Raw genomic sequence first — 22,917 nt, forward strand, 5'->3', positions numbered from 1 at the left:
CTTGGGTTTATTTTTGGGTTGTCCATCCTGTTTCATTGAGGTGTATTTCTATTTTTGTGCCAGTACCATACTGTTTTGATAACTGTTGCTTTGTTGTGTAATCTTAAGTCAGGGAGCCTGATTATTCTAGTTCTGTTTTGTTTTGTTTTGTTTTGTTTTCAATATTGCTCTGACTATTCAGGGTCGTCTTTGTAATGTCTTTCTTTGTCTCTTGTGTCCTTTATTACTTGTCTCTTTCATCGTATGAATATTGTAACTCCCCCCTCACTTTAAGTGCATATGTGTCTCTAGATGCAAAGTGGGTCTCTTGTAAACAGCATATATACAGGGCTTTTTTTTTTTTTTTTTTTTTTTTTACATCAGCCAGTCTGTGTCTTTTAGTTGGAGCATTTAATCCATTTACATTCACTGTAATTATGGATAAGTATGTACTTATTTTCATCTTCTTAATCTTTTTGAATTGTTATTTGGGTCTTTTTTCTTCCTTTTTTATTGTCTTCTCTTGTGATTTGCTATCTTGATGTTATGTTTAGATTGTTTTTCTTTTTATGCATGTGTCTATTATAGTTTTTTGATTTGTAGTTCCCATTATGCTTTGATATAACCATCTATATGGTGCAGAATTGTTTCTGGTTGCTGGTCTCTTATTTTCAAATACATTTTCAATGTTCCACATTTGACCTCTCCTCTTCTTATGCTTGTTAGTTTTGACATCATATTTGTCAATGGGTTATTTCCTACTTTTATATTATCTTTCACTTTACCAGTGAACTTTTTCATTTGTAATATTCTTGTTTCTAATTGTGGCTTTTCCTTTTCTACATAGAGAAGTTCCTTTAGTAGTTTTCATAGAGCTGGTTTAGAGGTGCTGAATTCTCTTAGCTTTTTCTTTTCTGGAAAGCTTTTTTCTCTCCATCAGATCTTAATGAGAGCTTTGCTTGGTAGAGTATTCTTTGTCCTAGGTTCCTCTTCTTCATCACTTCAGATATATCTTGCCACTTCCTTCTGGCTTATAGAGTTTGTGCTGAAAAATCAGTTTTTATCCCTCGTATGTTATTTGTTGATTTTCTGTTGTGGCTTTTAATATTTTTTCTTTTATATTTATTTTTTGTCAGTTTGATTAGTATGTGTCTCACTGTATTTCTTCTGGGTTTATCTTGTAGGGGATTCTCTGTGCTTCTTCAACTTGAATGAGTATTTCCTTTCTTGTGTTAGGGAAGTTTTCTGCTGTAATCTCTTCAAATATTTTCTCTGGCCCTTTCTTTCTTCTTCTGGAACCCATATGAGGTGAATATTGATAAGTTTAATGTTGTCCCCGAGGTCTCTTAGACTTTTCATTCTTTTCTCTTTTCTGTGGTAGTGATTTCCACCACTCTGTCTTCAACCTCACTGATGCATTCTTCTGCCTCTGTTATCATTTAATTGTCTTTGTTGTTTTTGTCTTATTCCTTTGTCTGAAAGCTATTTCCTTGTCATCTCATAATGTCTAACTTTCTATGTTTGTCATCTCCTTGACAGCAGTTGTGTAGATGCAGCATCAGGTCCTAAGTCTGGAGTTCCCAGGAGTGGTAGTAGTTCACGTGTAACTAGAGCATATGATGGGGACAGTAGTATCACACTGCCACGTCTGGGGCTGTGAGGAAGGTGGCAGTGATTCACAGGATTGCTTTTGTACCATTCAGGGGCATTAGTGACTCCTGTGACCCCTCCTGCTCTCAGGTACCTTTCAGGACTATTGGTAATAGCTGGCAATATCAGCAGCTACTCCTACAGTCCTTCCCTTTGCTGGGGTGGCCCTGGAACTGCTCTCTGTAGCTGTCATGGCTGGAGATGTTCTGCAGTTATTCCCCTTGTTTGGCCACTCTAGGGATCTCTTTCTGTAGCCCCAGCAGTGGGGGCTGCTCGCTAACTGTTGCTGAAAGACTCTTTCTATAGCTGCAGTACGTGCACTTCTGGCAGTCCCTCCCCTGGTCCGGATGCTGACAGGAGTGGTCTCTATAGCTGCTGCAGATTGGAATGTGGTCCAGTGGGTCACCTGTGGCTCTCTTGGTGCAGTAGAGGAGTTCCACTGGCACGGGTCCATACAAGGTCACTGTCAGGAGCTGTGGAACTTAGGCTGTTCACCACCTGGCCAGCCCGCACCTCTCACAGGGAATGTGTGCCAGTGGCCCTCTTGTGCCTCTTCTGTGTGTAAAGGGCACTTCTAGCGTGAGCCCTTGCAGAGCTGCTGTGCAGAGCCACATAGCTGGTGTTTTTCCTGGTGGGACTGTTGGTGGTTCCCGCAAGGAATGTGCACAAGTTGTCCTCTCAGGGCTCTTTTGGCATGGAATGGGCACTGCTAGTCCTGGAGCTACTGGCAGGAGCCTGTGGACCTTGTGTTATTCCCTAGGTGGTTACTCCAACTATTCTCTATAGCCCTTAGGGCAGGACTGCTCCCCATTTGTTGTTAGGTTGCCAGTGCTGCCAGGTAGCTCCCAGAGTTGAAGCAGACTGTTTACTGTAGCTTGAGAAAGTGCGTACAGTGAACAAGGTTGTAGGGATGGATCCTGCCCCTTCCTTCAGCACCCCCAAACAATGGCACCTAGCCTCTAAGCCCACCTGGGTTGTCTCACCTTATGTCCTCAAGTGTGGTCACCCTATACTCTAGTCCCTCCAGTCTGTTTCCATTTGGCCAACCCCAGTTTTTACCCACATAGTCATCCCCAGCTCTTTGAGTCTGATCTCTGAGGCCAGTTTTAGTTCCTAGTACTTGCTGGCACCAGCATATGGCTGCGGGTTGCTATAGCACTGACCATTTGTGGTGGATTGTTTCCATTTTAACTGCTTCACACCATTTTCTGTGTTCTCCTCCAATATGCTAAAGTTACTCCTCTGTCCCGGCTGACCTCCTTGTTGGTGGGAGAACTTCAAACACCATGCTGTACAGTAGAAAAAAATATGCACATAAATAAAAGATAAAAAAAGAAAAATAAATAAGTAAAAATTACAGTAAAATAATAAAGAACATATAGTTTAAGTAAAAGGCAAAGTATACATTGCTACAGATAAAACTAACATAAGTTTTGATGTTTAATTTATTTCATGTTGCATATTTATTAAACTAGACTAAACAGAATATGCATCTTTTTAACTCTGCATTTTTTCTTTAGCTTTTTAGTTCCTCTTATTACTGAGTATGATAAGCATCTGGAAGAAATAAATGGTCAGCTCCAGTATTATCAGGTATGAAATCATTGTTATTAACCTTTTTAATATTTTCTTATAAAAAAGGAAAAAGTAAATAGACTCCCTTTCTTTTCAAAAATATTCATGAAGAAGAAAATATTTACCTATAATTGATCACTTCTTGGCCCTCTGTAAGTATGAGACAGAGAGAGAGGGAGGGAGAGAAACTGTGTGTATGTGTGTGTGTGTGTGCGCGTGCGCATGTGTGCACACACATTAAAGATTATATTTGGTTTTTGTCTTTTAATCCAGTTCTTCCTTGCTCCTGCTATCTGGTAGGAATATTTCTTAGATGTTTGGAAGCATCTCTTCTTAATATCATTATTATTTTATTACATGTTTATTTTTACCTCAGGATGACCCAAACCATCTCAAAATCATTTTAGAGCTTTCTCTTTATCCCCGTTTTCCTGTATTTCTCATTATTAGGAGAATGGACTTTTCGCTGCATTTCGAATGTTTGTCTTTCAGATTTTAGATGCTTTTGATTTACTTCTAATATAGGCTTAAGATGTGGCAGCTTTTTGCTGAAATACTTTTAGTAATGAAGGTTTATTTCAGAGTGAAGGGAGTCAAGAAACCAAGAAAGCTGTCTATATAAGCAGATTATCATTCTGGGTCCCAGAATTTCAAAGACTAGAATATATAGGAGGCTCGTGCACAACCAGACTAATAGCACATTATTGTTCAGGATACAATCTGAGTTTCATTGAGCTATGTTTTTAGAGTATACCTAATATTTGTTCTGTTTCTTTGATTTGAAAATCAAATTTTGACTTTTCTGATTATTATAGCAGAATCATTTCTTAAATAGATAGTATGTGTCTTAAGCTAAGCCACCAGGATATAATGACTACTCTTTCTTAGAGTTTAAATATAGTCATCATCGTGTTTGGCTAAGATAACAATTTCTGCATCAATTCACTTGTGACAAATGGGTAGCAGTGTTGACTTAATTTAATGCAAATAGAGGAAAGTATAATGTTGTTTAAAAGCAACCCCTCGAGACTGATTTCCTTAGAATGGGGCTGTGGATATGGCAGATACTAGTAATTTTATTTTTTATCTTACTTTTTTCTTCATATCTGGACAGAAAGAAATACTATTCTATGCTTTAAGTTCTAATAATATTAGGTCCTTAATTTTTTTTAATGATTTTTGTTTTTTCCTTTATAGCTGGTTTACAGTGTTCTTTCCATTTTCTACTGTATTGCAAGGTGACACAGTCACACATACATGTATACATTCTTGTTTATCACATTATCATGCTCCATCATAAGTAACAAGATATAGTTCCCAGCGCTATATAGCAGGATCTCATTGCTTATCCATTCCAAAGGCAATAGTTTGCACCTAATAACCCTAAATTCCCTGTCCATCCCAGTCCCTCCCCTTCCCCTTTGGCAATCACAAGTCTGTTCTTCAAGTCCATGGGTTTTCTTTTTTGTGGAAAGGTTCATTTGTGCCGTATGTTAGATTCCAGATATAAGTAATATCATATGGTATTTGTCTTTCTCTTTCTGACTTACTTCACTTAGTATAAGAGTCTCCAGTTCCATCTATGTTGCTGCAAATGGCATTATTTTGTTCTTTTTTTATGGCTGAGTAGTATTCTATTGTGTATATATACCACATCTTAATCTATCCATCTGTCGATGGGCATTTAGGTTTTTTCCATGTCTTAGCTATTGTGAATAGTGCTGCAGTGAACATACAGGTGCATGTGTCTTTTTCAAGGAAAGTTTTGTGTGGATTTATTAGGCTCTTAATTTTTGATGAATGAATAAATGCCCAGGCTTATTGGAACAAAATGATCTAGTTTAATAGATCTAGTTTAATAGTTTCCTATTTTTAAATTAATGAATAGGTATGTAGCTTTACTGAGAGAACACGTAATACTTACATCTTCTAAAAAATTAAGGTAAATTCTTCCATTACATTTGAAATGATTTATACTGTTATTTCCAAGGTTAATCCTCTAAGTATAAATGATCCAGGAGATGCAGCTTTTAGTCAAAAACAAACATTTCATTAAGTTGTGCTTTCTATTTAATCATAGGTTGTTTTACTAGTCCTTACTGGATACTTTTTAGCCTGTGGTCATTTAAATTTTAGTCAACTATAATAATGTCTTTTGAACATTTTTGTTGTTGTTGTTTGTTTTTGTTTTTAAGTATAGTTGATTTACAATGTCGTTTTAGTTTCAGGTATACAGCAAAGTGATTATGGTAAATAGATGGATAGTTAGGCAGACCTATATAGGTTTGTATACCCATCCATCTATGTCTACATATATATAGAAATCCTAGTATATGTGTGTGTGTATATCTATATATCTATATCTGTATATATCTTTTTGATTCTTTTCCATTATAGATTTTTACAAGATATTGAATATAGTTCCTTTTGCTATACAGTAGGTCTTTGTTGTTTATCTGTTTTATATATAATAGTATGTATATGTTAACCCCAAATTCCTAATTTTCCCTTCCCACCCCCATCCTTTTCCATTTGGTAACTCTGTTTTCTATGTCTGTGAGTCTGTTCCTGTTTTATAAATAAGTTCATTTTATCACTTTTTTAGATTTTACCTATAAGTGATATCAGATGGTATTTGTCTGACTCACTTCACTTAGTATGATAATCTCTAGGTCCATGCATATTGCTGCAAATGCCAGTATCTCATTCTTTTTTATGGCTAAGCAATATTCCATTGTGTGTGTGTGTGTGTATACACGTACTCAACATCTTCTTCATTCATCTGTTAATGGACCCTATTTAGGTTTTCTGCCCATTTGTTAATTAGGTTGTTATTTTTTGATATTGAGCTCTATGAACTATTTAAATTTTTTAATTGGCAAAGAACAACAGAGAGCTTTCTTTGGCACAATTGGCGTTTTGCTTTTATTTTTAGGGATAGTGAGTCTAAAGTTTCTGCTGAATTCCCATTCTCTCAAAATTGCCATAATGATGTATGGTTTGATTGTTATAAAATAGAATAGCTATTTTCTCAATTATCTTGAAATTAAACTTTCATATATTTTCTTTAATTAGCTATTTTTCTAAGGTATTTAACTTTGATTTCCCATTTGGCATTCTCCATCTAAGAGTGATTACTAAATTAATTTTAAGAGAGAGGAAACTGTAGCACAAAGCCCAAGGGTCTATGATAAGAATAGTTTCTACTTTTAGAAAGAAAAAAGATGTTGACAGCTACTTCTAAGAACACATGTTCACATAGGTATTATTGATTAGTAGTAGTTCTTATGATTTATCGTATTGACCCAACCAAAAAATAGTATACCTTAAAAGCAAGAACAGCATCACAATAGTTCTCTACATATGGAAGATTTTTTTCCATAAAATGTAAATAATCAGGGGAAATTTGGCAGTATGGAAGGTACTGCTGAATCTTTTTCCTTCCAATGATTAAATATTTTGAAATATTTTACAGTAAAGAATCTTTAGTGTGACTGTAATGATCTACCCATAATCCTAGTTAATGCATATATTTTCCCTAATTATTTGAATAATAAATATTTTTCAGGATACACTGATGCTTTTGCAATTTTTGAATATCATTTTTTAAAAATAATTACAAAATGGGGATTATTGCTACTGTAAAATCCAAACCTCTTAGTTAGCGTGGTATTCAAGACCTGCCACCTGCCCTTCCAATTTTATCTCTTATTACATCTCTCCACGTATGGTCAGTTCTCAATTATCTTGTAGTGAATTCATTCATTTTGATTTAATTGTGATTCAGGCTCAGCAGGGACCTGGGAAACGTTCTCCTTTCAAGCAAGCTTTGTAGTTATGATTGGCTGTTACTAATTTCCTAGACCAAGCTGCCTGGAGCTTCTCTGGTTGAAAGGGAACGAGAAAGGCTTGGAGCATTGCCTGTTCCACCCTTCCCTTGCCAGGTTCACTCCAGGCTTGGCTCTTCTCCTTTAGCCTAGGGTACCCAATCAAGATTAATGGACATGTCATGAATTGATTGCAGTTTTGTTTTAAGTAATTTTACATGACCTCCTTCCTGATCTCCACCTGCTCATTGATGTTTGAGAGCTGGTGACAATGTCTTTGTTATCTAATATTTTTTGCTTTTTGCTCTTACATATATTTCTCACTCCTTGAAATTCCCTTCCTTTTCTGTTGAAATCCTACAATTTCTTTATCTCCTTCAGAGAAAATTAATCATAACCTTTCAAGAGAATTCCCTTTGTAGTGTATTTTTATTCTTATTTGTATTTTAGTGATTTTTTTTTTTACCATCTTTCCTACTAATGTAGGTGTTAGTGGCCACACTGGTTTACCATTGCAGCCTTGTATACTACAGTTTAGACAGCCAGTAAAGTTGGTCAACACTCCTAAAGAAGATCTCTATTTTCTTTTTTTGCCATTAACATTTTCATTTTTGAAATTCAAGCACTTAATGGACTTCACTTAAACTAAGATGAATTAATTAAGATATACATGCAAGGTCTAAGGATCATCTGATATTTGTTATAGTGACATAATGAGGAATATCTTTCATCTGTTTTCCTATAAACGTCTATGAATCATAGGAATTATATTTTAAAATGTTTCTTAATATGTTATATAAAATAGTTTTATTTAAATTCTATTCAAAGTGTTCTGTTATGTTCTAAGTGTCATTAAAATATCTATATTAAACGTTCCTTGTTAGAAGTGATGAATGATTATTATCTACAGACTAGTGTCATAGAATCTGATTGCTTGCATATGAATTAACTACTTAATATAGATCTAATTGTCTGGAAAATATTTTCCTACAACCATATTTTACTGTTTCAGAAACAGATGGGCGAGATGAAACTACAACTTGAAAATGTCATCAAGGAAAATGAAAGGTAGATAAGTTAACTATTGATTATTTTATTATTGTCTTAAGTAACTTTATTATTATTTGGTATTTTATTCATGTAGTATACTGGTTATAAATGTGGACTCTGAGGCCTGATTTCCTCTTTGACTCCTAGATCCCTTACTTACTACCTATATGATCTTGGACAGGTTATTTAACCTATTTGTGCATTAGTTTCCTCACCTATAAATTGGAGATAATAATAGAATCTATTTCATAGAGCTGACTATGAGGGATAAAGTAAATGTTTAACATAGGGAAGATAATAAGCACTTTATAAATATTAGCAGTTAATAGTATAGTGTGTAATATGTTTGTGTATTAGGAAGCATACTGATAACCCACCATCCAGTTTGGAGCTAAAATGTTATCAATACTAGTTCACCGATCCATATTTTCCTTACCTATCCCATCCTACTCCTTCCTTCTACCAGAGGTTAATACTGCCTTGAATTTTGTGTTTATCATTACCAAAATTTACAAAATTTTATAGGTATTTGTATTCCTAATAATAGTTTATTTCTAAAAACTATCTTAAAATGGTATTGTTTAGCCATTTTAGACAACTTTTTTTCACTCAGTAGAAGAGTTCCAACGGGTGAAATTTCTGTCACAGGCTATGTGAATATTGAATTGTACAGTATATTGCCAAGTTAATTTCCAAAGTGGCTACACCAATTTACTTTCCCACCAGTGATACTTGAGTTCTTATTGATTAATGTCTTTTATCAGCACTTATTAGGATTCTTGGTTTTTGTTATTTGGAATCCAAAATTGTGTTTCATTGTGGTTTTAATTTACATCTTCCTGAATACCAATGTGGTTAACCATTTTTCATGTTTTTATTTATGCCCTGTGGCTTTCTTATGAAATGCTTGTTCATTTCTTTTTCCTATTGTCTGTTTGTTTATCTTCTCTTTGTTGAATTGTCAAAGAGCTTTATGTAAACTGTATTCTGAATATTTATTGGTGTACCAATCAGTGTAAACAGTAACTGTTATGGAAATTTCAAATAAGAAGTGATTTAGTTCCTTACAGTTAAGTGCTATGTAAGTAAGATCATTGGTTTTAGAGTCATACCTTAGAGCCTGAGATCCTTAGGTCAAAAATTTATGCTGCTAATCCCATCTCTGTAGCTACCACTATAGCATCATTCCATGAAGTTGGAAACTTGACCCTAGCATAAGTGGATCATGAGGTACTGACTTCAAGAGAAAGACACTAATGTCTATGAGTTTTGCTTGCCATCTGTCATACCAGAAGAAAAATGTTCTCAGCTCACTTCTGCCTTTAATATCTCCCTCAGGTGCCTATCACTGGTGAAACTTTAATCCCATCCATAACTTCAGCTGCTAGGACATTTGAGAAACTTAGTTTTAGACTCCCAGCTGCTATGAAAGGTGCTGGGATATGAAGAGGGGATGGCAATGAATAATGAGTGCCAGTGTCCTAATTCTACATTGTAGACAATAGGTACTTTTCAGATGTCTGTTCCTAGGTTGTAATATATTTGATCAACAGAATTTTCCTTTTTTAAAAATTTCGAGGTAGTTGTACCATTTTTTTTTCCTTAAAGCTGTTGATGTTTGTGTCACTAACAAGTCCTCTCTCAGACTATGCTCATTAAGAACTTCTCTTACATTTTTTTCTAAGAATGTTTAGAATTTTATTCTATCCCAAGTTTAACGTTTAAAGGTCAAACAACTGGACTGAAATTTGATATCTTTTATTTTTGACTTATAAAACTATAGCAACATATATTACAGAAGTTCTATCGAGTATTCCGTGATAATCTATGTGAGAAAAGAATCAGAATGGATATATGTCTGGGTCACTTTGTTGGACAGCGGAAGTTATCATAGCCTTGTAAATTAACTATACTTCAATAAAAAATTTTTTAATTAAAGCAAAAAATGAATAAATAATATTTTAACTTCTAAATTCATGTAAAGCATAGACTCTTTTAAAGTTTGGCTTTCTTTTGTTTGTATTCTTCTGTGTATAGCTCTTAATTGAACTTTCAGTTTTTTTCATGTATTTGTGTTTTTTCCCTGGGAAAGTTTTTCCAGCTTTATCTTGTTAGGATTTACCATTCTTTCTCAAAATAACTGTTAAATAGCCTATAATATTCCTAGTAAAGAATATTATTAAGATTTTGAATCACTGGGATATGTAGATTAAGTTCGTATTTTAATACATTAGGGATAATATGGTGTTATATGATTGAGCAAATGATTCAGTTGTTTCCTATACTTGACTCCATACTCTTCCATTTATGTCTAGGTCTTTTGAAACCAGTCTTAAAAATCCGCCTTCACCTTTAATAGTAGTGTGGTCAAGTCTCATGAATGTATTAATTTTTAGTATAGTAGGGAAATGAGAAAAAATGGTTTCTGAGCTTATAAAAGGCAGTTTTAATAATTTTAAATGTTACCAGATTTTAAAGTGAACTCTCTACCTTTAGGGCAACATCCTGCTTTTAATTAAGTATTGTAGTTTATACTGCAAAATCAAAAGAGTTTTTCTTTTTTAAGGAAAGTATCTTAAATATGTACATATGGTCAGGTCTGAATAATAGAAGCTAGTAATGGCATGGTTTATGTAATAGTACACATTTACACATTACTGGGCTTGGGAAACATTTTAACACATTTGTATATAGGTGTATATTATCTGGGAATTGATTACAGGTAGAAAATAATGAAGTCATTTTATAAAATAAGACTTAGGAAGAGGTGAAAAATAGTCATTTTATCACCTTTCCTTCCATTTTTCTCATCTTTAAAAGGTTTATTGAAGTTTAGTTGATTTACAGTGTTGTAATAATTTTGACTGTACAACAAAGTGATTCAGTTATACATATACACACATCCATTCATTTTCAGGTTATTTTCCCACATAGATTATCACAAAAGATTGGGTAGAGTTCCCTATGCCCATCCCAAACCCCCATCCCATCCCTCCTGTCCTACCTGAACCCTTTGCTGTCCATGGGTTTGTTTTCAAAGTCTGTAAGTCTGTTTCTGTTCTGCAAATAAGTTTGTTTGTATCCTTTTTAAAAAATTCTACATTTAAGTGATATCATATGTTTATCTTTCACTGTCTGACTAACTTTGCTTAGTATGATAATTTCTAGGTCCATCCATGTTGCTACAAATGGCATTATTTCATTGTTTTTTATGGGTGAGTTACATTTTATTGTATATGTGTACCACATCTTTTTTATCCAATCCTCTTGTCAATGGACATTTAGCTTGCTTCTATGTCTTGGCTATTGTAAATAGTGCTGTAATGAACATTTGTGTGCATGTGTCTTTTTGAATTACAGTTTTCTCCAGATACATGCCCCTGAGTGAAATTGCTAGTTTATATGGTAGTTCTAATTTTAGTTTTTTGAGGAACTTCCATACTGTTTTCTTAGTAGTTGTTCCGATTTACACCCCTACCAACAGTATAAGAGAGTTCCCTTTGCTGTGCACTCTCTTCACAGAGTGTAGACTTTTTGATGATGGCCACTCTGGCTGGCATAAGGTGGCACCTCATAGTGTGTAGACTTTTTGATGATGGCCACTCTGGCTGGCATAAGGTGGCACCTCATAGTACCTTTGATTTGAATTTCTCAAATAATTAGTGATATTGTGCATCTTTTCATGTGTTTTTTGGCTATCCTATATGTTTTCTTTGGAGAAATATCTATTTAAATCTTCTGCCCATTTTTTAAATTGGGTTTTTTGTTTTCCTGATATTGAGCTACATGAGTTGCTTGTTTGTTTTGGAGATTACTCCCTTGTCACTCATTTCATTTGCAAATATTTTTTCCCATTCTGTGAGTTGTCTTTTCATTTTGTTTATGGTTTCCTTTGCTGTGCAAAAGCTTTTTAGTTTAATTATGTCCCATTGGTTTATTTTTGTCTTTATTGTCATTATTCTAGGCAGTGGATCAAGGAAGATCTTGCTGTGATTTATGTCAAAGTGCATTGTGCCTATGTTTTTGTCTAAGAATTTTATAGTATCTGGTCTTATATTTAGGTCTTTAATCTAGTTTGAGTTTATTTTGTTTATGGCTTTAAAGAGTATTCTAATTTCATTCTTTTAAATGTAGCTGTCCAGTTTTCCCAGCACCACTGATTGATGAGACTGTCTTTTCTCCCTTGTGTATTCTTGCCTCCTTTGTCATAGATTAGTTGGCTGTAGGTGTGTGGATTTATTACTGGGCTTTCAATGCTGTTCCACTGATCTTTATTTGTTTTTGTGCAGTGCCATACTCTTTGGGTGATTGTAGCTTTGTAGCATAGTCTGAAGGCAGGGAACTTGATTCCTCCAGCTTCATTTTTCTTTCTCAAGATTGCTTTGGATATTCGATGGTCTTTTGTGTTTCCATACAAATTTTTAAATTTTTTGTTCTAGTTCTGTAAAAAGATGTCATTGACAGTTTGATAGGGATTGCATTGAATCTGTAGATTGCCTTGGATAGTATAATCATTTTGGTAATATTGATTCTTCCAATACAAGAACATGGTATATCTTTCCTTCTGTTTGTGCATCTTTGATTTCTTTCATCAGGGTCTTGTAGTTTTCAGAGTACAGGTCTTTTGTTTCTTTAGGTAGCTTTTTTCCTAGGTATTTTTATTCTCTTTGATGCAGTGTTAATTGGATTATTTCCCTAATTTCTCTTTCTGATCTTTCATTATTAACACATAGAGATGAAATAGGTTTCTGTGTATTAATTTTGTATCCTGTAACTTTGCCGAATTCCTTGATGAGCTCCAACAGTTTTCTGGTAGTGTCTTTAGGATTTTCTAAGTGTAGTATCATGTCTTCTGCAGACAGTGATAGTTTTACTTATTCTTTTCCAATTTTGATTCCTTTTATTTCCTTCTCTAATTCCCATGGCTAGGACTTCCAAAAACTATGTTGAATAAAAGTGGTGAGAATGGACATCCTTGTCTTGTCCCTGATCTTGGCAGGAATTCTTTCAGTTTTTCGTTGTTGACAATGATGTTAGCTGTGGGATTATCATATATGGTCTTTATTATGTTGATAGGTGCCCTCTATGCCCACCTTCTTCAGGGTTTTGTCAGAAATGGGTCTTGGATTTTGTCAAAAGCCTTCTTGGTATCTATTGAGATGATAATATGATTTTTATTCTTCACTTTGTTAATGTGGTGTATCACACTGATTGATTTGCAGATACTGAAAAAATCCTTGTATCCCTCAGATAAATCCCACTGAATCATAGTGAATGAGCCTTTTAACATATTGTTGTATTGGGTTTGCTAGTATTTTGTTGAGGATTTTTGCATCTATGTTCATCGGTGATATTGACTGGTATTACTCTTTTTTTTTGTGGTTTCTTTGTCTAATTTTGGTATAAGGGTGATGATGTCCTCATGGAATGAGTTCGGGATGGTTCCTTCCTTTGCAGAGTTTTAGAAGAGTTTCAGAAGGATGGGTGTCAACTCTTCTCTGTATATTTGATATAATTTGCCTGTGAAGCCATCAGGTCCTGGACTTCTGTTTGTTGGAATTTTTTTTAATCCCAGTTTTGTATTCATTACTTGTGGTTGGTCTATTCATCTTTTCTTTTTCTTGTTGATTCAGTTTTGTAAGATTGTACCTTTCTAAGAATTTGTCCATTTCTTCCAATTTATCAGCATGTAGTTGCTTATAGTAGACTCTTATACTCCTTTGTATTTCTCTGATGTTCATTGTAACTTCTTTTTCATTCTAATTTCATTGATTTGAGCCCTCTGCCTATTTTTCTTGATGAGTCTGGCTAAGGGTTTATCCATTTCATTGGTCTTTTCAAATAAGCAGCTTTTAGTTTCATTATCTTTTCCATTGTTTTCTTTGTTTCTATTCCATTTATTTCTTCTCTAATTTTCAGTTACTTTAGATTTAAGGTTAGTTTGAGGTTTTCTTATTTCTTGAGGTGGACGTGTATTGCTATAAACTTCCCTCTTTGAACTGCTTTTGCTATGTCTCATAAGTTTTGGATCTCTGTGTCTTTGTTGTCATTTGTGTGTATCACACTGATTGATTTGCAGATACTGAAAAAATCCTTGTATCCCTTGTATTTTTTGATGCCCTCTTTAATTTCTTTAGTGATCCATTGGTTGTTTAGTAGCATAATGTTTAGTCTCCTCATGTTCATGGGGTTTTTTTTTTTTTTGCATTTTTTTTCTTGTAGTTTATTTCTAATCTTACTTCATTGTGGTCAGAAAAGATGCTTGATATGATTTCGGCCTTCTTAAATTTACCATGGCTTGATTTGTGGCCCAGAATGTGATCTATCTTACAGAATATTCCATGTGCACTTGAGAAGAATATGTAGTCTTTTATTTTAGATGGAATTTCCATAAATACCTATTAAATCCATATGGTAATCCATCTTGTTTCCTTATTGGTTTTATGTATGGATGATCTGTCCATTGCTGTAAGTGGGTGTTAAATTTCCCCACTGTTAAATTGAATTACTCTCAATTTCTCCTTTTATGGCTCTTAACAGTTGCCTTATCTATTAAGATGCTCCAATGTTGGGTGCATATATATTTACATAAGTTATATCTTTATGTATTGATTCTTTAATCATTATGTAATGTGTCTCTTGTAACCATCTTTATTTTAAGTCTGTTTTGTCTGACATGAGTATTGCTACTCCAGCTTTCTTTTGATTTCTGTTTGCATGTAGTATCTTTTCCCATCCTCTCACTGTCAGTTTGTATGTGTTTATAGAACAGAAGTGGGTCTTTTGTAGACAGCATATGTGTGGGTCTTGTTTTCTTATCCATTCAGCCAGTGTCTGTCTTTTATTGGAACATTTAGACCATTTACATTTAAGGTAGTTATTGATAAATATGTTCTTATTGCCATTTTGTTAATTGTTTTGAATTAGTTTTCGTCAATCTTTTTCCTTCCCTTCTTTTGTTCTCTTTACTTGTGGTTTGATCATTATCTTTAGTGTTGTGTTTGGGTTGCTTTTTATTTCTGTGGGTATCCTTGGTAGGTTTTTCATTTGCAGTTACTATGTGCTTTTGATATAGGAATACCTGTGTGTGCATATACACACACACATGCATACATACACACAGAAAAGATTGTTTAAATTTTTATGTTGCTGGTCTCTTAATTGTAAATGCATCTCCAGTGTTCTGCATTTGTACCCTCCTCTTGTCATGATTGCTGGTTTTGGCGTTATATTTGTGTATGAATGATTTCCTACCTTTACTATATGTTTGCCTTTACTGGTGAGCCTTCTCATTTGTCATTTTCTTATTTCTAGTTGTTGCCTTTACTTTTCCCCTTGGAAGTTCCTTTAATACTTTTTGTAAAGCTCGTTTAGTGGTGCTTCATTCTCTTAGTGTTTGCTTGTCTATAAAGCTTTTGCTTTCTCCTTCAAATCTGAATGAGAGACTTGCTGTGTAGAGTATTCTTAGCTAGAGCTTTTTTCCTTTCATCACTTTAAATATATTGTGTGTCTCCCTTCTGGCCTGCAGAGTATTTGCTGAAAAATCAGCCAGTAACCTTATTGGGGTTCTCTTGTATGTTATCTCTTGCTTTTCCCTATGTGCTTTTAGTATTTTCTCTTTGTATTTAATTTTGGTCAGTTTGATTCTTCCTGGGGTTTTTTTCTATATGGTATTCGTTATGCTTCCTGGATATGAGTAAGTGTTTCCTATCCCATGTTAGGAAGTTTTCGGGTATTATCTGTTCAAATATCTTCTCTGGCCCTTTCTCTCTTCTCCTTCTGGCACCCCTATAATGCTGATATTGATGTTTTTAAAGTTGTCCCTAAATTCTTTTAGATGGTCTTCATTTCTTTTCAGTCTTTTTTCGCTTTTCTATTCCATGTCAGTGATTCCACCAGTCTGTCTTCCACCTCACTTATTTGTTCTCTGCCTTCTATTTTCTGCTCTTGGTTCCTTCTAGGGAATTTTTTATTTGAGTTACAGTATTTTGCATCTCTACTTGTTTAATCTTTAAATGTATTTCTTCATTCATTGTTTCTTGTAATTCTTCCATAGTCTCAGGTGATAAATCTTTGGTTTAAACCAGTTCATCTTTCTTTTTACCAGGTATTGGTCCAAGTATGAACATGCAAATTTTACATGGTGAAGTATAAGGGAGAGTTTGTTGTAGAGCATCTAGGAAAAAATTTTCTCACTGATAAAAAGACAGGCAAAAAGAAAACAAGACAGTGAGATTGGAAGAAGGGAAAGATGGGGAAACCCTTGTCATCTTTAAATTATATTGGTACATTGCTGAAATAAAACTAGAGCCACTTACCTTCAGATTTAATGTTTGTTGAAGTAATAAAACATTTGTTCAATCATTGATTAATATATATTAAGTTCCTACAAAGTACACACACTATTCAAGGCTCTGAAATATGTTAGTGAATAAAAAAGACAAAAATCTCTGCAATTTTTGTGTTAGGCATTTTGTTACTTATAGCCGAAGTACACTAACTGATTCAGAGACTTGATTGCATCTGTCAGGGGTTCACAAACTACAGCTTGGGGGCCAAATCTGACCTGCTGCTAGATTTGTAAATAGAAGTTTATTGGATCACAGCCACACTTGTTCATTTATATTTTTCTATGGTTGCTTTTGCTCTACAGTGTTGGATTTGAATAGTTGAGACAGAGACTGAATAGCCCACATAGACTAGAATATTTGCTATCTGGGCCTTTACAGAAAAAGTTTATTGTTCTTTGATACATGTTATGATCTTTTGCTGCACAATCTGTTTACGAGTCTTTAACTTTCACCAAATAGCTTTTTTGAAATTAGTAATTGTCTTTATGGTTTTATTTAGCCGTATATGTAGTCTTAGAGCACAGAAAGAGAAAACTTCAACAGAAGTATTACGTTAGTATATAGTAAATTAAAACCAATTATATTTGGCATATTATTTATTTTGCTAATTTTTTTACTTTTTTTCTAATAGTCTAGTATTTATCTCTTTTAAGATTAAAACTAAGTCTTTATGATGTAGAAGATTTCAATGGCATTGTAAAATAGGATTGTTTTCTAGCACTGTTTTCAGTGATTTGTTCTCATTGACAAATGATAATTGAATAATAATATAATAATATGCATCAAAGGTATGATTGTTACATTTGATTTCACCATTTGCAATTATTATATCATTAGTGTGTGTTCATAGTTACTATAAACACAATATAATAAATGTTATCTATTTGAAATTTGGGGAGTTCATGTATATATTTATAAAAATAATAATAAAGCCATTATTTTTTAATACTTAACCAAAAATGGTATTCTCTACCCCAAAACTTTATTTATATAATTGTAGAACACGAATGTATTTGATCTCTTTGCCAATGAAAGGGAGAAATCTCTGGAATGACATGGTGAACATTGCTGTTCTGATGCTGATTTAGGTCATTATACTGTACAGAAGACCATCACCCCAAATTAACCACAATCCTGAGCTTTCTCTAAAAAGTTTAAAATTTCTCTGATAATATCATATAAAGTCAGAGCTACCCTGATTTCTGTATCTGTCTGTTTATAATGTGTTTGTATATTTTTATGTGTGTATATGTGTGTGTGTATACATATATTTCTCTTAACACACCCCCTCCTAGTCTAGTCTCCAGTCACACTGGCCATCTTACTTTGGGTTCTTTTAATGTGGCAAACCACTTTTCACCAGAAACCTGTTACTTATTTCTTCTGTCTGGAATGTTCTTCTCCAGACCTATGTAGGACTGTCTTCTCCTTTTTAATCAGGAAAACATTCCCTGATCATATATCTAGCACTGCTGTTCCCTTCTCAACTTCTTTTTTCTATAATCCAGTTTTATTTTATTTCTGATAATGATTTCTCTTGGATATTTATTTATTTACTTATTACTTATCTTATTTACTAGGATATCTTCATGGAGCAGGGCTCTTTTCTATTCTGTATACCTACTACCACTGAACAGTGCTTTATACATAATAAATGTTCAATGACTATTTTTTGAGTGGATGATTTTAAATATTAGGAACATAAACACATACGTGTATTCATATTTGGCTCTTTTTGCTTCAAGAAGAAAAATAAGTAATTGGTAATATATAATAAGGAAATACATGTAATACAATAAGAACTAGGAGACCATCTCTAAGGATATGATCCTCTTACTAGTTCTCTCATATACCCTTCATGGTCTCCCTTAATAATGGCACCTCTGCCATATAGCTGATACTCCTACTCTTCCAATCAAAAAGTGATTCTCTCTGTTCTTGAGGCCAAATCCTTGAAGGTATCCATTCTTGTTGGTTTAACTAATGACACCCCTTTAATACTAGTCAGCTTATGCTAGAGCTGCCCTTAAGAAATAGTCTAATCATTGACTTCTCTATGGGAAGAATAGCACATGCTATTTCCAAGAGCAGGGCTATAGTCAAGGATTACTTAAGTCTGGGCATACCAGGCACTTTAACTATAATATGTCCAATATGTATAATTATAGTGTTGAAGACATCATTCTGGCTGGAGACATCAGAGAAGGCTTAACTGAGAGAACGAAATTTGAGGAGAGTCTTTATGAATGAGTTAGAGTTCACAACTAAAAAAAGTATGTTTAATAAAATGCAGATCATTTAATATGGCTATATTTCAACTTATTTATATAGGGGAATTATGCATGGGAAGCTTGAGATGGTGGGCAGGAACCAGATTCTATAACATCCTATATGCTCTGTTAAGGAACTTAAACTTGTCCAACACATAAAGAAAGAGCTCTTTAAGGGTTTTCAACAGAGAGAGGTGCACTGTTGGAGTATATTTAGTTGCACTTTAGAACTTGAAAATTCCAGATTGTTCTGGAAAGAATGTGTATTATTCATTGCAGGAGCTTAAGAAGGGAAGCAATAATTCTAATAATTAGAGTGTGTCCTGCATTAATCCCCCAAAGAAGCACTACTCCATAGCAGGAATGTGAACACCTTCACTGAGGAAACTTGGAGTTATAGGATAAATAATCTGTGAGGGAAGGTATGTAGCGAGGTATGCATTTGTACTACTCTCCATCCTCTCTCAATTAATTCTAGGATTCACTAACAATATTTGCCCCTTTTAAGATCTACAAAATTGAGATGTAGCCATAGTGAATGGCATGTCAAAAATAATAGGCAGTGATTTTTCTTTTTAATAGTATGTAAAAGAATGGTCCATCTTTCTATCAATGACCAATCCAGTTCAAAGACAAGTTGGAATTGTGTTTGATTCATCTTTGTCACCTGAGGTATCAAAAATTTAGAAAGTCACCTTTGCTAAATTTCTTTTCCCTATTTATGAGAATCAATTATAATTTCAGGAATGCAGTTACTAGCTAGATGATTTTCCTGGTGTTGATACTTTAATCAGTTTTGAGCTTGGTTTCTTAAGCTATAAAATGAGCAATTTTGATTAGATTTTGTTTTTATTGTTTATATATTTTTATGATTATAGTAAGTGCTCTTTACTTTTGAAGTGATACTATAGGTGGTAAGACAGAAAATAATAAAAACTATAAATGATAACTTTAAAAGCTTAAAGATATAGTAATTTAATGTAAAGACACTATATTATGGGATAATATTTTCTTTAAGAAAAGCATTTTTCAGGAATATCCAGTGAAAAAGTTAATACCACGAGGTCAAAAACACTGTTCTTTTAAATTTAATCATATTGTGCCTAGCATAATATATAGTACCACTTCTCTTACCTTCTAGATTAATAAATGGTCTGTACATTGAAAGAGGCAATAAAATGGAGAATCATTAGAAATAACATACTTTGAAAAAAATGTAGCTTTGACTTAAATGTGCACTTAATTTTTTTATATAATGCCAAGATCTTTAAGGCTACTAATTATAGTTCTTTGTTGTCTTTATACATAAATCATAAAGGGTAATTCATTCTTTATAATTTCCAGTGTCAGGGTCTTCGAAGAAGAGTGAGAACTTAGAGATCCTTTTGATCTTCTGTATTTTTATAACTTTTCTGACTTTTTATGATTATTTAACCTATCTTTAATTCAACAGAATCTATTTAACAACTCATCTTTCTTGAGCCTTTCATATTCAGTTGAGATTTCATAGAAAAAAAAACAGCTCCTTTGTGCTTTTATTACTTTAGGTCACATTTAATTAAATTGTACAATTGTAATAGCAGTTTATAGCATATACAGTAGACTGGCTTAACATCTGTTCTAACCTCCTTTTAGAGTACCTTTTTGTACTGCAAATGCTGAAAAACCAAAAACTAGTTCAGGACATGAACTAGGTTTTGCTAATGATAAATGATTTTAAGTGACCTAAATTAGGAGATATATAGGAGGAAAAGCACTGGGGACCTATTTTGGTGGATAAGAATCTAACAAGTGTAGTGTGGCCCTGGAACCAATAATTCTGGCACTTCTTCTGTCAAAGCTAAGGCAGGGTGTTCCTGCAGGCAGTAGTTCCAGCAGTAACTTCCTGATCCCAGCATCTTAGCTTAAAGAGGTGGGCTCCTGGAACTAGCAGTTGGTATAGCTGTATCCTGATTGTCCAGTTTCCTAACTGTGGACTTTGCGTCATTTCTGTCAGCAAAACTGTTATGCAGGTAGCTAAACCACTAAGATTGAGGGGTTTTTAGAATTTTCACTAGAAATAGAGATCACCTAGTTGATGGTGACTACAGACAAAGCAGCTGCTACTGCAGAAAAAATGTGGTGCTACTAGTGTTATTAATAATAATACAGTTTACTTCCACAAAGCTTTATATGGTTTCTCTTCCTCTCTCCTGTTACTGTGAAGCTATCTGATGGAACTTTGTCCTTTTTAATGTTGCCATTGTTCTTAAATTTTGACTTGCTTATATATTTGAATAAATTCAGCTAGGACCAGAACTGTCTTACTATCTGGTATGCAATGTCTCTTCAAATGTTTGTTGAACTTACTTAAATTATTGATATGTATTTTCAAGATTTGTCAACCACAGAGAAAAAATAATGCTTTGAAAAAGATTGATTCCTTAAACCTTTGCAGTACTTAATTGGTTTCATTTTCTTTTCTTTTTTTTTTTTTTTTTTTGTCTTTTTGTCTTTTGTCTGTTGTTGTTGTTGTTGCTATTTCTTGGGCCACTCCCGCGGCATATGGAGGTTCCCAGGCTAGGAGTTGAATCGGAGCTGTAGCCACCGGCCTACGCCAGAGCCACAGCAACGCGGGATCCGAGCCGCGTCTGCAACCTACACCACAGCTCACGGCAACGCCGGATCGTTAACCCACCGAGCAAGGGCAGAGACCGAACCCGCAACCTCATGGTTCCTAGTCGGATTTGTTAACCACTGCGCCACGACGGGAACTCCTGGTTTCATTTTCTTAATTATACTGGCATGATATTTGGATAATTGGATAAAATTTATTTCCTCAATATTTACAAATATGTTATTGCAACTAAGTTATATTTCAAAGAAAAGGGTAAAAATAAGCTGTGATATTAAAGATTATAAAGAGTAAAGAACAAGCTTAAGTATATGTATGTATATTTTTCTGTTTATACTACTCATATATGAACCAACAGAAATATACTGGTTTTTTTTAAAGGCCCATGAAAATTTACCTAAATATGGCCTGCATGCCCCCCCCCACCACATACATACATACAAATTAAATGTAAATCACACCTACAATAAAGTTAGAAATAACAACAGATGGATGCAAATAATTTCTTTTCACTATATTTTCAGCTAATTCCTGAGATAAAAAGGAATTGAAGAGTACAATTGAAAACTAAAGTTGGGGAATTCCTGCTGTGGCTCAGTGGAAGTGAACCCAGCTAGTATCCATGAGGATGTGGGTTCAAATCCTGGCCCCACTCAGTGGGTAAAAGATCTGGTGTTGCTATGAGCTATATGTTTGCGGCTTGGATCTGGCATTGCTGTAGCTGTGGTATAGGCTGGCAGCTGTATCTCCACTTCGACCCCTAGCCTAGGATCCTCCATATGCTGCAGGTGCAGCTCTAAAAAGAAGAAAAAAGAAAAGAAAGAAAAGAGAAAAAAGAAAAAACTAAAATTGGAAACTGCATAAAATAAATAGCATATCAAACTAGTGAGATGCAGCCAATCTATTATTCAGAATGTTTTTAATTAATTGAAAATAAGTGAATTATACTTTTGTTTACACTTAAGGCATCAGACTTCTGAGTTAACTAGAGAATCTGGGCAAAAACTAGAAAATCTTGACAAAAATTTTACTGTTGAAGTGAACTGGAGTCAATGTAGAATGGTAGGACAAAGACCAGGAAAAGAAAGAAACTTAGGGATATAAGCCTGCATTTGGGAGTTACTTTCCTTTAGAAGTATCTCCCTGTGTTGGAAGAGGTGAAGAAAGGTTGAAAATTGAGCAGAACTTAAAAAAATGTATGGATCTAGTGAAGTAAAAATTGAAATTCAGAGAGTTCCTGTTGTGACTGAGAAGGTTAAGGACCTGACATTGTCTCTATGAGGATGCAGATTTGATCCTACCCTGACTCAGTGATTTAAGGATCCAGCATTGCTGTAAGCTGTAGCATGGATCGCAGATGCAGTTCGGATCTGGTGTTGCTGTGGCTGTGGCTCTGATTTGACCTCTGGCCCAGGAACTTCTCTATGCTGCAAGTGCAGGCATAAAAAGAAAGAACAAATTGATATTCAGAGCCCATCAGATGTCATGGTAGGTGGCTCAGGACATCCAGGATTTTAAATAAGAGTGACTTCTTTCAAAGTTGACTAGTCATAAAAGACCTGAAGCATAGCGTTCCCATCATGGCGCAGCAGAAACAAATC

At 34.3% G+C, this 22,917-nt stretch overlaps 1 protein-coding gene across 6 annotated transcripts in view; it reads left to right on the forward strand.

Annotated features, from left to right (window-relative positions):
* The window catches only part of SCLT1 (sodium channel and clathrin linker 1), a 249,657-nt gene that overhangs the window by 73,403 nt on the left and 153,337 nt on the right, over window positions 1-22,917 (forward strand). For all 6 annotated transcript variants that reach the window (XR_002346423.1, XM_021100692.1, XM_013989334.2 and 3 more), the window contains 2 exons: window positions 3,150-3,222; window positions 8,044-8,099. Coding sequence is in view for 5 of the 6 variants with exons in the window: in XM_021100692.1 (XP_020956351.1) it covers window positions 3,150-3,222; window positions 8,044-8,099 (129 nt within the window). In the remaining variant the exon portion in view is untranslated. The remainder of the gene's footprint in view (window positions 1-3,149; window positions 3,223-8,043; window positions 8,100-22,917) is intronic.

This window comes from Sus scrofa, chromosome 8, assembly GCF_000003025.6.
Source record: "Sus scrofa isolate TJ Tabasco breed Duroc chromosome 8, Sscrofa11.1, whole genome shotgun sequence".
In the NCBI taxonomy this organism is placed as follows: domain Eukaryota; kingdom Metazoa; phylum Chordata; class Mammalia; order Artiodactyla; family Suidae; genus Sus; species Sus scrofa.